The following is a 17,252-nucleotide window of genomic DNA, read 5'->3' on the forward strand; positions in this document are numbered from 1 at the left end:
TCCAACGTGGAAATCATCATAATTTTGAGATCATCAGAAAGATATCTTTTGGGAGCCATCTCTTGGGATTCCAGAAAATTTATAATGATTAAAATCCCGTTGTGTTCATTTTGATGCATTGTCTGGTTACTCTGTGCCTGTGCGAGCATTCTTTCATTTACAGAGTTTGAGCCAGCACATTTGTTTAAAAAAGTGATCTAATACTTTCACTCCCAACTTTTACCAATTCATAAACTGATTTTCATGATCACCCTCTAACGAATGTTCGATTGTTGTTTTTTTTATTCGTTTAAAAAGATTGTTTTCACGAACAATTAACACTAAAACAAAACTTTCATTTTTGTTCTTTGTGCATTAAACGTACGAATGCTAGGGTTTTTATGTATGGCCAAGCCAGAGCCACCCATAAGGGTGTACTGTGCCAGGTGCGGTCGCCCCGGGCCCCGTGGTTTGGAGGGGTCCCACTTACAGTAATGAAAGTGCAAAGATATATAAATACATCAAATATATTTTTTATAGTGAACAAGGTGTCTAAGCTTCAACTGATTTGAGCCCGGAATTTTCATCAATATTCTGGTATTTGATTTGGTATATTCTGGTTGATTCTGGTATTATTTCTTTCATCAATTCTGGAATAATTTCTCTCATCGATTCTGGAATAATTTCTCTCATCAATTCTGGAATAATTTCTCTCATCAATTCTGGAATAATTTCTCTCATTAATTCTGGAATAATTTCTCTCATCAATTCTGAATTTCCATCAACTCTGGGAAATTATTTCTGTCATTAATTCTGAAACTTTTTGTTTCATTAATTCTGGAACTATTTTTTCTTCATCAACTTAGGAACCATTTTTTTTTCATCAACTTTGGAACTATTTTTCTTTCAATTCTGAAAATTTTTCTTTCATTCATTAATTCTGAAAATTTTCTTTCATTCATTAATTCTGAAAATTTTTCCTTCATTCATTAATTCCGAAAATTTTTCTTTTATTAATTCTGAAAATTTTTCTTTTATTAATTCTGAAAATTTTTCTTTTATTAATTCTGAAAATTTTTCTTTTATTAATTCTGAAAATTTTTCTTTTATTAATTCCGAATTTTCATTGACACTGAGATTTCCCCCTTGCTTAATTCTATATCTATATATAAATATCAATCTTATCAATTATTTCTCAGTTTTAATTCACCAATTCTACATTTTGATCAGTTCCAAGATCATTCGGATCTGATTTTCATTAGTTTCAAAATTATTTCTCTTCCATCAATCCAAAATTATCAAATTTTCTAATTTATACATTTAATTCTATCTGTATTTTCTTTTTTTTGAGTGAATATTTTTCACCATTTTACTATAAATATGTAATAATGCATGAATTTTTGGATGCCAAAGTCTCCTTCCACCACAAAATATATAAAATCCTAAGGAGTCCCGAAACTATTTCCGCACAGGGCCGCGTCTGATAAGGGCGGCCATGGATCAACCACTTTTTTGCACAATCAATTATTATACGGAATTCCTACTTTTTCAAACCAGCAACGATTCCACCAGGAATTGCGTAGTAAGTGATAAATAGGGGAATGCTTTTAAATAATGGTAATTATCGTAGTCAGACAAAATTGATCGTCCCTCGGCGGAATGTTACCATCATCAGTAAGTCAGGCAAATATTAATTTCGGAAGGGGGGAGAAATAGCAGTATGTTTAAGAGAGAAGTAGGGGAAATTGGTTGGTTGGTAGCAGCTTGTAGTTCTCTCCCCTCTCTCTCTCTCTCTCTTTTTCCATGTCCCGATGCATATGATCTATGTGGCTAACGTTTGCCATTCCCAGCAGCGATATGGACGGAAGAGGATGGTGCTGACGGGCCCGTTCGATATAACGGTAGCGATTTATGATATAGCGAGCCCAAAACCGCCAGCGTCGTTGTTGCTCCTCCTTTTCCAGGGCAGAAATGCCGCAGAAACAGCAGCTGCCGGAGGCAAGTCACCGCCTACTGCGATTGCCTGTGACTTTGGGCTTTGTCGAAGGCGTGGGACTGAATGTGCCCACGCAGCCATCGGTCGATGTGGACTCCCCACTTTCACGTACACGCGCGCGTTCATATGCGCGTCCCCTTCAAAAAAAAAGAAAAAATTGCTCTTTTAAATCACCTTCGAGAAAGAAATACACATATACATAGACTCTTCCGATCGATATATATCATGTATCGATCTCGTTCTATTTTCGATTTTAGAATTTCGGGATCTTAGAAATCGATTTGAAGACGTTTTTCTATTAATAGAGAGAAACAGAAACTTCCCATTCTTTGATATCATTTTAAGTTTTTCTAATCGAAAATACAGCGAAACCTCTCTTAACGGTCACCTCTCACATGCGGTCTGCTCTCTTTGGCGGTCAAATAATAATTTGCCATTGTATAACAAAAGTATGTATTTCAAATACCTGATTAACGGTCACCCCTCTTTTACCGACGGATTTTTTTTTTTGCACCGTTGGTGTCCGTAAAAGAGAGGTTTTACTATTTATAGGGTATCCGGATAAACTAATTTCAAATAGTGATTAAAAATCAGAAATGACGAGTAATGGTGCCGATATTAGAAAAACTTGCTTGTCCAACTCTGCATGTTTGACGACAATTTTTTCCGAAAGCTTCATTACGTGAGCTGCCATTGTTACGATAAAAAAATGGGAAAAATGGTGTTTTCATTGGATAGTGGTTCTCAAATATTTGCCAAATGCGGCTAGTTTGAAAAGGTCATGGTATATATCTGTGGCTACCCAGAATAGTTTGGCAAAATTACCCCAAGAAAGAGCCACTTCAAAGCTTAACCCCTTTACGATCATAGACGTAATATTACGTCCAAACGCCAGTGCAATAAATTCAAACAAATTTTCTGTGTTTTCTTTCCTCTGTCTTCCCCATTGCGAAGATTTATAGTAACCCGAACTGAAGTTGACTTTTTTTTCTTTTCCTCCTTTGTTTCTGTACCCCTGTTAATGATTTTTTTCCGTCACTTATAATGTATGTTTCTACTATATAGGCCTATATATCACCAATATTTATTCTTTTGCAAATTAAAAAAAAAAAAGCATTATCAACACCTTGCGCGCATGTGTCATCAATTTAATTTTGAAAAATTTCATTCAAAATAAAGGAAACTCTTTAGTTCTTAAAACAACGAAAAATATTCGAGATCCGCCCGTAAGTACTCAGATTATAAAAAAATATTGTTTTTTAAGTTGTAAAATTTTAAATTTAACTATAAATGTGATTTAGTAAAGGAAATATCAATCTTTTATTCATCATTTTATAAACTCAACATTATTGTTGGAGATACTTTATTCATTTAAGGGGTTTCACGTTCCCTGTGTGTGTGCGTGTGAAGTCGATTTTTCAAACATGACTTTAAAAATATTTCATTCAATTGTGAAAATCAAATGCCAAAAACCGTGCGAATCGGGTTAATTTGTTTTTTTTTTCAAAATAAAATTAAAAATGAATGAATTACAGTTTAAACGTAAACAAGAAAAAACGCTTTGAACGCGATTTTCACAAATTGCAGTTCTTGAGCTCATCCGTTTAAGATATGAAAAAAACCTACTACACCAAAAATTCTGAAATTTTGTAGAAATATTTATACGGCATCATGATGATGAACCAGAAACTGTGATACCTCATTCGGTTAGAAATTTATAAAGTTTGAAAAAACTACATAAATTTCAAAAATCTGAGAATTCAATATTTGTTTTAAAAAATACTTGGGTTAATTTCTAAAGCTGAGGTTAATTTTACTATTTTACTAATACGTGGCGAGTAACACACTTGCGCAAAATTTCACAATTTTTAGGGCGGCAGTATTTTTTTTTTATTCTTACGGATGAATTCAAAAACTCTGCAATCTTGGTGCACACACACACATACAACAAAAGAGGAAAAAAACTGGTTTTCTTTTTCGATTTCTTAGGGTTGTATCATTGTTCAGTTTTAAAAAACGCCAACTTAAACGTTTGGTGTTCGTTCGGTGAATTTGGCAGGACTTTGAAGTGACGTCATCAATTTTTAAAGCGTTATAACTCATTAATTATGGGTCAAATCAAAAAACTGAAAGCACTTTTCCATATCAGTTTTTCACAAAGAATCACGCGTGTAATTATTGGACGGTCGATAGTTACCACCTCGTAGATATTTTCTCTTTACATCCTCACTAAAACCATTTTACATTTTTTGGGATCAAGATACCTTTATTTTGAATCACTTTTTACTTAATTACATTGATGTCATTTTATTTTATCATACACGCAAGGTGATAATCCGTCCACTGTTTTGACGTAAAAACAACATTGAAAGTTCTATGGAAGAAATACAAAACAAACACCATTCTTTCACTTGCCAAGTGTATGCGCCGATTTGAGATAAGAAAGTAACCTTGTGAGTTTGTCGTGTGAAATGATAGAAACACGTTTTTCATTCAAAAAATTTTCTCCGTTTTGCACGGCTTGTCTTTGCATGTGGGATGAAAACTAGAAATATTTCTTAGGCCAGGATTACACTATAAAGTTTTCTAAAAGTTATTTTATAAAGTTTGTAAGACTGGGTTGCATTTGCTCAAATGTAACCTATGAGCTTTATTGGTTGGATTTCCAAGTTTTATAAAAGGAATTTTATCAAACTTTTATAGTGTAATCCCGGCCTAAGGGTGGTATAGCACTATATCACAAAAGTTTTTTTTATAAAACTTGATACATAAGCTTATTGGTTGCATTCGCCCGAATGTAATTGATAAGCTCATTGGTGGTTGCATTTCTCGAGTTCTATAAAAGAACTTTTATTAAACTTCTATAGTGTGATACCGGCCTTAGAGAGAGAATTTGAAACTGACTAGTGCGTTATCAAATTAGAAATGATATCATATACCATACGACGAAGGCGTGAAATTCACGGCTGGACAAATCCCTAAAATTTTACATTCCCGACCGGGCCTAGGATAAAGTGACCAGATCATGTGACTGACAAACCGAGACAAATCCTGATAAAATCCGAAACATAACGCTAAGTCACTGATAAAAACCGGGACGCCTAGAAATAAAAATGTGCAAGGGTCATTATATAGTAGTATCGAACTGTAAGGTAATGAAGAAAATTAATTACCTATTGGAGCTAAAAGCCTGTGCCTAGTACGGTTTAGTTCAGTTCTCTTCAACGTTTGTTTTATTGCATACTTTCACTGAAATTAAGTTAACGTTTTTATGAACCAGCATAAATGTTAGAAATAATTTGTGAACAAGTGAAAAAAAATATTAGGAGGAAAATTTCTCCTTTTTCCGACTTATTATTTTTCATGTCTATACTTTGCTAATAAGATCCAGTAGTTACCAAAAACTCATGATAACATTATTCTCACGCATAAATTTACACTAATACGCAGTATAAAAATAAGGAATGTAAAATTAATGCCACATGCTGTTCATTTACATCCTGCACATTGGTTTAAAACAAACAACTACCTTATTTTATGAATTAAAAAATTTAGTTTTGCTTTTATTGGATAGATGGCAGTGGAAATCCTATTACAAAATTTTTTTATTCCCAGCAATATTTATGCGTATTTGCCTTATATGCAAAGAATATTCGTTCAACCAGTAAGATTATGGGTTGCGTTAGCTCTAAAAGCTAATAGAATACGAAGAGCTCTACGGTTATTTTGTGATTGATAAGGGTGTCCCTGATTTAGCACCGCGCTGTTGCTTCCTTACCGTTATGTTGTATAACATACATATTTTGTCCGAATTATCTGACGCCGTGTTGATAGCGCAGCCTTCTGGGTTAGAACCACGACAAAAGGTGGGTACTGTAGTTTGAAGCTTGAAAATAAAACAGTTAAATTATTAGAAATAATTTGATTTTATTGAAACTTTGATTAGCAGAGAAGAAACTGTGACACACAGCTATTCCGAAAGCATTTTTATGGATAGTGCGTTTATTAGTTAAGTACCGGGACTCACTCTGGAAACCGGGACGTCTAACCACTTTAGCCAAGGGTGAATCACTTTATTATTTTTACCGAAAGAGTGAAATTCACTAAAAAGTTAAAATGTACCGAGAAATTTCAGAGAAAGGCCCGTGCAAACATTGTTGCCAGGGGGACCTGCCAAATATTTCAGCCTATGGACTAACTCAGTTGCAGTATATGAGAGGGCCCATGCCGCACACCGGGCTGTTTAATATTACAGTACCGTGTAATAGATTAAAATACGTTGACTAAGCATCATCGCTGCCAAGGAAAGCATTCCCGTGGAATTTTACGTATGTATATAGGAACCAATTGCGTCATCGTCGATGAAAAAAAATTTAAAAATGAATTAAATTTTTTTTATATGCTCACGTGTGTTCGAAAAAAATACATACATACAACATTTTTACATCTTCCGGCAAGTCAGGTAATATATTTGCCCAGCCCCGGTGAAATTATTGAAAACATTGGGAGGGCTCGCAAATATATATATTTATTTATTTAGGAGAGCCTTAAACCCAATATTTCTATAGGTATAATCGAGATGGGGTGGGAAATATTGAGTTGGCTCGGGACTCATGGATCGGAAACAAGTTTTACACCTACAATAGTTCGGCATTATATAGTTCGCTAGCAGTTTATCTGACAATATGGTATATGGTTATGTATCCGTTATTGCTATACCGAATAGTTCTTTTTCCACAAGATATTGCACTTGAGAATTAATTTATAATTTTTAATTATTTATTTGATATGTGTTTCATTGCACGTCGCTGAGTTTTGCATCGTGCCAGAATCTACAGTAAAAGTTCAGCCTAAGTAAAGAGAATTAAATTCAAGGGCACGTCGGAAGTGTTTAAGACTCATGGGCACTGATGCTCGGCTTGAGGTTCATGTAAAAAAAAAATTCTGATTTTTGAATAAGTTCTGGTTTGTTCGGATGCATGCCAAAAAATAATGAGTGTGCTCCACGCACCTATGGCTTCGATGCAACAGTTTTATCTATGAAGTTATAAAAACGGTCTCTAATGTAAGAAGGTTTGAAATCTCCCGCTTAAAAAGAAAACGCGGCTTGTTTTAAAACTTGAAACAAACGATAAGAAATACTTATTCCAAAACATTTTATTCGAATTTGACGTAATTAAAAAAGTTTCAGTTGAAAAATCTTGTTGCGATTTCTTTAGCATTGACTTTATTAGATTAGCCTTAATTGATTTCCACTGGTTCAGTCCCCTGGAAATTTGGAAGGATTTAATGAGAGATGATGGAAATACTCAACACAATTTCCTAATGGGACCGATACTGCAAACTAAGGGATTTTATAGTGGAAGGGGGGGAGGATCGAGGTAAAATTATAAAGCGATGGGATTGGTCGACAGTAAATATTGTTGGGGATTACGTTGAGAGATGGAAACAATTTTCAAGTGAGTACAGTTGGCTCCTCTCAACCGCTTGCCTGACTTGCCAGTGTCTTTCCGAAATTGATTTGTAAGTAATGTTTGCCCCTAGAGGGTGCAACGGAAAGTAAACATGTAACTAAATCTGCATAAACGATATGGCTTCATGCAACAATATAATTATGTCTAGATTCATAATCGTGTAATCTAATTACATAGGTACACGATCTACAGTATTTCAGTTACACAATCTAAAAAAAATTGGATTATTTATATTCCATGGAAAGAAATTCAAATAAGAGCTTTTCAGAAAAAATTTTGATTTGAAGAAAAAAATAAGTGAATCAAAATTGTAAGATTTTTAAATTAAAAAATTCAGTATGATTTTCTGTAGTTGTCTGTTATTCCTAGTCATGAATGGAATGAAAAAATAAAAACTACATTTTCTGTTCGGAAAAAGAACTAAAAACCCATTCGGCAAGTGGTTAATCGGGTAACGGATAAACCAGCTTATATGGAACAAAAATGCTTTACAATACAGACAAAATGTTTTCGCTCCCGCTTCAACCAATATTAAAATTTATATGAAAAGTGTAAATATATATTGACCACTATGTACATAATATTTTAATGCGAAAAAACATTTAGAAATTATGGCAAATTTATTGCTAGTTAAAATTTATAAAAAAAAACAAATTGAGGCCTCGTAATAACTAAGCTGTCTCCAGTATATTTAGTTATTTTGTTTTATTTTTGATCTCTGTTAAGCCCATAGAGGACGCTAACTTTTTCAATGAAATAAAATAAGAATATCATAAAATCTGCACAAACGCCATGACTTCACGCGATGTCCTGAAATTTGAAAATGAACGCGAAAGTAAAGTAAAGCTTTACTTCGAATACACGGACACACAGAAAATGACATCTTGACTCTGCAAGAAACGAAAGTCTTCTCTCTCGAACAGCGAAAGTGAGGTAAAGAAAAGGCGCGCTCACGAAAACGATGTGTTGTCAGATTTATAATATTGGAATTCCAACACCTACTCATTCTTGCCGACAGCACCGCGACATTTCTATTTGTGCAGAAAATTAAATGTTTTGGATGGAATGAAAAAAAAAAATTCAAACGGAATTGCCAAAGAGCGTATGGATATTTTTTTTTTCTTCTCAAGCTCATGTATCAAGCATTAACAAAAATTCTGATGAAATCGAAGAAGGTTGGTGCAAGCTTGATCAAAATAAAAAAAAAAAAACGGAAGAGAAAATCTGATTTTGACAGTGTCGACTAAGCTGCATTTCATTTGTTTCATTCTGAAAGAGCAAAAAATGCACTAGTCAACAGCGCCGCACTTAGGTAAAAAAGCAGAGAAAATTACCAAAGGGTTTGAAAACTGAAATTTTTTTCTGCGGTAAAAGGATGGTTATACAGATGGCAGCAAAGGAACAATTTGATGTTTAAGACATTGCTATACTAAACTATGCTAAACATTTTACAAACTATACTAAACATTTTACAAACTATACCAAACATTTTACAAACTATACCAAACATTTTACAAACTATACTAAACATTTTACAAACTATACTAAACATTTTACAAACTATACTAAACATTTGGCCTTTGAGTTATTTCTCGCAAAATTGAAAAACCCGCTAATTAGATATTATATGCTGGAACCTTCGATATCAGTTTAATCGGGACTGATTGTATCTCACCATGCAATTTTATAAAACTGCTTTTTGTAACGTACTTATTGGTTTTCCTATGTAAGTATTGAAAATAGAAAAAAAAGTGCATGGAAGAGTAAAAAAATATAGGTTGCACCAGCCGAATATCAAACGTTAAACGGGACAAATACCAAAAATCAGTAAATCGGTGTAACACCCATCGTATAATTACCGTCGATTAACAATGATACTTCTTGCGGAAGGCTGAAAAAGCAGTATATGCGAATGAGTAATGATAGCCGTGATTCCTAATCCGGGATTTTTCTAGTCCGAGGGAGGATATACGAATCTTTTCCAGGATAAGGTGAGACGAATCCATCAATCGTTAGTCTCGGGCCATAGCCATCACGGAGGCTGAGCCGAGATAAAGATTTTGTAAATCCTTGCGCACCAATGCAATCCACCTCCCCGTTAAATAGCCCTATCCTTCTAGAAAGAGAGAGAGAGGTCCCCGTGGAACTCTCAAGCTCTCTCGGCAGTGAGCAACGAGCTGTGATTTTTGGCTGTTCTCCTGTTGCAGGCCTGCAACTGACTCTTGAAACAGCTTGAAAGAGGGTGAGCGATTTGGTTGCACAAGGACCAACCCCCCCCCGACAGTAAAAGAGCCTCCTTTTCAATATTCCCCTCTACTTTCATCTATATCCCTCACCGATCCTCGAAGCGAGCTGTTTTTCTTCGATCAGAACTGTTATTATAGGAAACAAATGAGAGGATTATGTGGCATCATCTCGTCCCTGCGCTCATTTTTCCTCCTCCATAAGCTCGGATTCCGCTTCAAATCTCTCGTTTTGCGGAAAGAGGATCGAGCAAGAAGTGACTGTTTGCGAAAGATACATATTATTTATATTCGTATGTATATACGTTCCTTTTCGCGTGGTATATGAAATCATATTTCAAATCGTACTTTTTTAATACAGTGCCCCTGCGAAACTGTTTTGCTGCAGCTATACTAATATTGCAAAGAAAGTATTGTATAGGAAGTTCCGTATCGAAATCGTGCTTTAAAATCGTAGTTTCCGCAGAGTGCGCCTGTAAAGCTATTTTATTACAAGCAAGCTGTTATTGCAAAAACCGTAACAGACAAAAAGTTTCGTTTTTTTTTCAAATCAAATTTATTCATTTCCAACATACAGATTTAGATTAGTTTAAAAAAAAACATATTTTAAATATTTTCAAAGCTTGTTTCAGAAAATGATCTGGCTTACCTTAAAATTTATTGTATCATATTTTCTTATCATGTTTAATCATATTATGAATGGTGTTTTTCCTGTTCATCGTTGGAGTACGCAAGTATCAAATCATTGAATATATACTTACGGGGGGTATAGGCTTCAAGAATTTCAAAATTCGGTCTTGAACACCGTCTCATTTGAAAACTCGTAGATATAAGTCTTAAAAAATTCAGATATAAAGAGAGCTTTTGATTTTTGATGGCGAACGGTTTGGTCTTAAAGAGATATTTGAATTTTCAAAGTACAACAATTTAGTACTTAAAAAGACCTTCGAATTTTTAAAACCTCATAGCTTGTGCGGTGATTTGTGCCGTGTGATGCGCATGCGTCCAGCGTTCTTTAAAATAGTTGATTTTTGTTATGTTGTCGCTCACATTGTTCTGTTTTATTGTTCATCAATAGTTTGTTCCGGCTAGTCCGTGATATTTTCGTTAAATTAAAAATGAATTAAGTTATACTTTCATCGCCTGACTCGCTTAGTCTGATCGTGTGTTTGATGAGTTTTAAACCTCGAGTTTTATGATAGCGCAGACCGTTGTTGATCCGGCTAAAAGCGGTGGCACATTTTATGTGGAACCGTACACTTTGGAAGATTTTTAAAGTTTTGAATTCAAAAATATATTCATAAAATTTTAATTCGAAAATTTGGTGTGATTTCCGAATTTAAATTGTTCAGTCATTATTGAACTTGAGCGATGTTGTCCTGAAAAAAATCCTCTGAGCCCTGACTTCGAACTATTTAGTCACTGAGAGACATTCAAATTTTTGAAGTTGAAAACTTTTAACTGAAAATTTAACTTCTGATCTTTTAACTCAATTGTAGAATCTTGAAAATCTTCTAATTTTCAAATTTAAACAAATTAGGGTTGAAAAACATCGCCTAATTTATAAATCTCAAACATTCGGTTTTGAAGGAAACCAAAAATGTTGGTGTTTATAACTAAACCTGGAAAACATTTATTTGAATCTCTGAGACTTTTAAAATTTGGTCTTAAATAGATTTTTAAATTTTTCAATGCAAACAATTCAATTTTTAATGAATGATCTTCAAATTCCACAAGCATTTCGGTTTAGGAAGGAATTTGAAGTCTCGTAAAGATTCCCTTAGAAAATTCCATAAAAAATATCAAAATATCTTTGAATATTATCACAATTTAACATTCTTGAAAACACTTTGCAATTTCCAAATCGGACAGTAACGTCTAGTTGAAACAAAATTGTCCAGATGCAGCTGCTCTTATTCTCTTTTGATCTACTGTGTTGTATGCAGAAAATTTTCATAAATCTATATGACTCCTTTCCAGACAAGCTAAAACACCCACACATTGTATCAACTTCCAACTCTACAAGTTTTTGAACTTCAAAGTTCAATTCGAAATACTTATAATCAAACAGATTCCAATTTTTTTTTCTAGTAAATAATTTGCATAAATGTGGAGTGAGTGCAGTTTTAATTGTATCCAAAACCATATACAGTAGATTTTGGCATATCCGGCCTTATGTGGCGGAAGGGCAGGCCGGATACCAAAATAGCTGGATAGGCCAGATTTCTATAGATGCTCACGTCCGACCCCTCTCATACCATTAAAAAACACACTTTTATTTCAAAATCCACTCTTAATGATATTTTCTGATTTCAAAGTACAGGCAAGTATTTTATGAACGTTTATTATCTACTGCATGTTTTAAAAATTTATTGCAGGGAAAGGATGTCCAAGAATTAAAATATTGTACACATTTTAGCATAAAGTATATAATGACAACTTAATTGCGAAACAAAATCGTGAACACGTTACAGTATGTGAATAAAATACAGTGAAACCTCACTACAATGATACTTGGTATAATGATAACGATAAATCTTTCTACAACGATATTTTTCAAATCTTGCTTGAAATCGCATAATTCCTCTCGATACAACGATATCCTTTACTATTATAAACATATATATAAACTATTATATACTCTATAACGAAATATTTTTTTAAGATTTTGAAACCATGACAATGACAGTTTTTTATATTTCGCTCGAAATAGCTTTCGATATATTTCTAAACTTGTAATATACAATAGCTTTTCCCGATGACGTCTAATAATATCGATATAAGCAACGAAAGTGTTCGGTATCGCTACTTTTTGTGCGGTACACCAAAGTGTGTTGCGATAAACCTCTTTACAAGGACGAGACATCTGAGTTTTGTTTATCAGCTAATCAATTCAAATTTTTTTTTGCTGCAAATAAATAATCAAAAGCGCATTTTTTTGGTGCTACTGTACTAGCAGTGCCGATTTACAGGAAGATACAAACAGCAGCATGTATTTTATGAACTATTATTCCCTCACCTTATATGCTCGTTGTGGCCTTGTATTTGTATACACGTGATGACAATGTTGCCTCTCGATATAACGATATCTCTCTGCAACGAGTTTTCTCTTGGTTCGCAGAACATCGTTATATGGAGGTTTCACTTTATTAATGTTTGACTTAATTCTTATTAATATTATTTAATATTATTTTAAAAAGATGATTGATAAATGGTTACACAAATTGATTACATTCGGAATACCTTGGCACACACAAAGTAAACTATTCCTCATTCTATCACGGAGAAACATTATTATTATTATTTAACTTGGCCGGATAGTCCTTAGTCTACTGTAAATGAATATGGAATCCACAAATGTAAATTTTCATTGATTGAGTCAATTCAGTAGAATAACTTCTAGGGTTTTTTCGTTAGAAATAACGTGTAGAGAAAGATATAATTTCGGGAGAAGTCATATTCATAGTAGGTTCGATTTGTAATTAGTGTCACCCACCCACTGAAACATTATGTCGCAGATACAGTCAACACTTCACTGTCTTTTCTCACTGTCAAAGTTTCTAAACAAATTTTTTCAAGTTCTGAGTGAACCATACAGTTTTGCCAAAGAAAAAAAATTTTCGAAAAAAAAAAATCTCCATAAAGATCTTCCAATCGATGAAAGAAAGAAATAGAAGATCGTAATTGGCTCGTAAATAAGGGCCCTTTTCTCCGACACATTCAAGAGGGTCGGTTGAGTGCACCAGGGTTCCTGGATCCTGAAAAGACCTGTTATTAAATCTGTCTCTCCATCGCAGTTGGAAATAACAGTGGAAGCTCTAGACGGAATAATTGGTTGGCGGGAAGAAGGGGTCGCACCCGCGCTCTCTATGGACTTACTAAAATCATGATGGAGAGGAGGATAAACGCATCTCGAGTCGAGAGGATCTGGTTACTGACGCAGAAACACTTCCGAGAGAAAATATTCCTGAGAGCTTCTCAGTTATCTGAATCTCCTCAACATTACGCATATTATTGCTTTATCTTACAATGGCATGATGTTATCATTTCTAATTCTAATGTTGGAAAAGAAACTCTATAGCTTATTAAATTATTGCGATATATATTGCAAGGCTGTATTACTCTGATAGCGCGTGGAGAAATAAATACCTGACGAGATGGCTGACTCCAGAGGTTCTTACTTTTGCTTCCGAAATTTTTCATATTTAATTTACATTTATAAATGGCATCCTGTTATTGGCTGAGAACTTTTGCACATTACGAGCAAAGTAAGTGACTTATGTAAATGAAATTTCACTTTATCTTTTCAAAATCTAGTGCCACTATATGTGGTTTCTTTTTTTCACTGTAAATTTTTTTTCGCCACAGGGAGTTGAAGGATTGTGTAAGTATTGAGTTAGAAATATGGTGAATATGAACTTTGAGTCTTTCATCAGAGGGCAGCACTAAAGTTGAACATTTCCAGGGGTATTTTAGGATGTCTCCCAGGAGAACGTTCCCCCGGAAAAGTGTGATTTATTACATAAAATTTAGCAATAAAATTCTGAAAAAAATTGTATGTGAAACTGAGTGTATCCGGTCTCTCGCATCGTGGGCTGCAAGCATTTGAAGAAAAATAATTATTTCTCTACAAAAAAATTGAAAAAATTGAAATATGTGATAACATGACATTTATGTTTATCTAGGATGTGTGCGTATGTGATGTCCCTCTCTGCTATTCATATGAAGGTTTTAAGAACTGGATGAAGCCAAGACGATTTAGAAAGGGGGGAAAAACTCAAAAACATCTTGAAAATTCCAGAAATGTATGCTTGGGTCTGAAAAGGTTATAGGTGATCAGTCTTTTGTCTCTGTCTGGGAGAGATTTATTGTATCAAAACTAAATGAAGGCAATCATTTTTATTATTTAAGTAGTCACAGTTAGTAGCTGATGAACGATTTTGAAGACACGGAAAGTGACATTTAATCATGTCTGCATGCTAGAATAATTGGGTGAATACAGTGGCCACAGTCCCTTAAGTCAGATAGTTAAGCCTTGGCTAATCGTGGCACCGTAGTAAATGATGCTTGCAATTGTCTTGCAGCATGAGAGAGTTGACCGCCACTGAGGTCAGTGAGTTCAAAGCTTATTATTACATTTTAGACATGAACGTAAAAGTTGCTGGACAAGATATAGCAGCATGCACGAAACATCGTGTGCCAAAACAAAATATAGTGCTTAAAAATTTTGTATGTTCATGTAGTCACACACTATTGAAGTCCATTCCACTCATTTCCAAGAACCATAAAATACTCATCCCACCTCTCAACAGTTTATCCCAAGTATATTCGAGAAACACTTTTTGTGTGGTTGTCGAAGCGTTCGTATTCTTCATTAGTGTAGATTCTCATCTAGAGACGCTCACCGTGTCGTGTCGGACACGGTAAACATTCATCAACATAAAACCAATGAACTTATTCATATCTATCGTATCGTGGCTCGCGCAGGCGCAGATAGACATTTTTATGATAAATAATGTATGCTGTGTCTGACACGACACTGCGAGTGTCTGTAGATGTGAATCCACTCTTACAGTGTTCACAAGATGCATCTAAATGCGTAATTCACGCATCAAAATTCAGTTTAACTCATTCAATTTTCGTTGAAGAGTGAAAATACTCCTTCAAAATTTAAGGTATTTATTTTAATAGCGTTATTTTTTACTGATAAAAAACACCTCTGTTTTCCAAAAGAATCCTTTAAGGTTTTGGAGAGGAGTCAGAATACTCTTCAGAATTATATTTTCGGATAACACTGCAACCTTATTACAATCATTTAATATTTCTGCTGGTCAAATATAACCACTCTGTTTTTCATGAATATTATTCACATTTTTTCTTCTGATTTCTGAAATGAATTAGAAAGAAAATAATCTTTAGAGAATAGTTGGATAGTTGAACGGTTTGGCGATCTGTTTCACGACACACACTTAACGCTATTGAAAGTTTTGTTTGGTTATTTTACCTGATGTGTATTTTCAGTTGAATATAAAAGATCTGAGTCAATAAATTTCATTTATGCCCCCCCCCTCCCTAGCGACAAAGTTGGAGTCGACTTATCTTCTATATGTGTATATAGAATAGACATCATCATCATCATCATGCCCCCATGCTCCCCCCCCCCCAGACTTTCAAATCTATATCCGCCTGTGGAGGTGGCTAAGAAAAAGATGTCCATAACAAAAAAGTATGGATGTCATGTGTTCCTAAAACACAGCAACCCAATTAAAAATGTAATTATAAGAACTAAAAACGATACATAAATGAAGAATAATGCACTAATAAATCATGCGCTTACCTGTTTTGACTTGGTATTTGAGGGTGTTCCTTGTGTCTAAAAGTAGAGTTTCGAGATCGACAGGATCTTCCGGTATGTCCAGATCCAATATTTTCTGTAGCTCTTCTGGGTCGTGGAAATCGAGTACCCTGCATGATCTGTCGTTAGTTTTCTTCACGAAATCTAGAAGAAGCTCAACAACCCGAACGAGAAACGTTCTCGTTACTTCCTCCCCATCCTTCATATTCAGGGGATACAAATCTGAAACAAACCATGAAGTTGAGAGTAAAGTCATCTCGTAAAAAAATAAGAAACAAATATGATTAATTTTCATAAAAAACTTTTTACGAACGAATTTTATCAGTTTTCAAGAACGTATATTTTATAATGAAGAAACGGTTTTTGAAATATTAATACTTATGTGTGTGAGTGTGTGGCTAATGAAGTTTCCACAGACGTTGTTTCAAATATTTTTGATGAAAAAAACATTTCCTCCGGATCAAAAGGTGAAAACTTGAGTTATTAATAGACGTTTTTCTATTTTCAATGGTTTCTATCTTTAGTGATGTGAGAAGTGAAAAAGCCCTAACGATCACATAATTTTCAAGAAAACAGTAATAAATGTGCGCCTATTTTCTTTATTCAAGAAAATTGCATAAAAATAAGTGTATGAACAATGTATGTATTCATTTTTAATTTTTGGAAATTTTTTTAGCTTGAAATCAAGAAAATTTAAAATTTCAGGAAAAAACCAACAATCAGGGTTATTGTGACTGAATGTTGGCTTTCCAGTAAGTAGTAAAAATAAAAAATATGTTTTAAAAACATTAAAAGAAAATTTTATGAAACTTACACATAATACAAATAAATATCAATAATTTTTTCTTGTATGATAAATTTCAGAGCATGAGATGCAAAGTCCAACGTCACGTATAATAGGATTTTCCCCCACCTTGTTTTTTGTAAATAAGATAGGAATTCAAAATAGTTTGATCTAACAGATGAAAAAATATTTTCTTATAGTATTTCTTTCCCCTTTTTCGAGCAATAAAGTACTCTCCAAGATATTGGTCTACAGTAACTGCTGCACCCATGTTTGTTGTAATCTGTTACAACTGTAGATTTTTTCACAACTTTGCTATGACACTGTACATCTACCATGTCATTTGTATGGTCAGAAGATAACATTATAAACAGTCTGGTACTGCCATCCGGTATGTAAAATAAGAAATAAAAATTTTTCC

At 34.0% G+C, this 17,252-nt stretch overlaps 1 protein-coding gene across 1 annotated transcript in view; it reads right to left on the bottom strand.

Moving 5' to 3' along the window:
- Nucleotides 1-17,252, bottom strand: part of Gad1 (glutamate decarboxylase) — a 65,977-nt gene that overhangs the window by 26,847 nt on the left and 21,878 nt on the right. Inside the window, exon 2 of the mRNA XM_089234021.1 lies at nt 16,030-16,269. Within this exon, the coding sequence (XP_089090147.1) occupies nt 16,030-16,269 (240 nt within the window). The remainder of the gene's footprint in view (nt 1-16,029; nt 16,270-17,252) is intronic.

This window comes from Pholcus phalangioides, unplaced genomic scaffold, assembly GCF_987345545.1.
Source record: "Pholcus phalangioides strain wild (caught in Gottingen) unplaced genomic scaffold, Ppha-v1.0 ptg000008l_1, whole genome shotgun sequence".
In the NCBI taxonomy this organism is placed as follows: Eukaryota; Metazoa; Arthropoda; class Arachnida; order Araneae; family Pholcidae; genus Pholcus; species Pholcus phalangioides.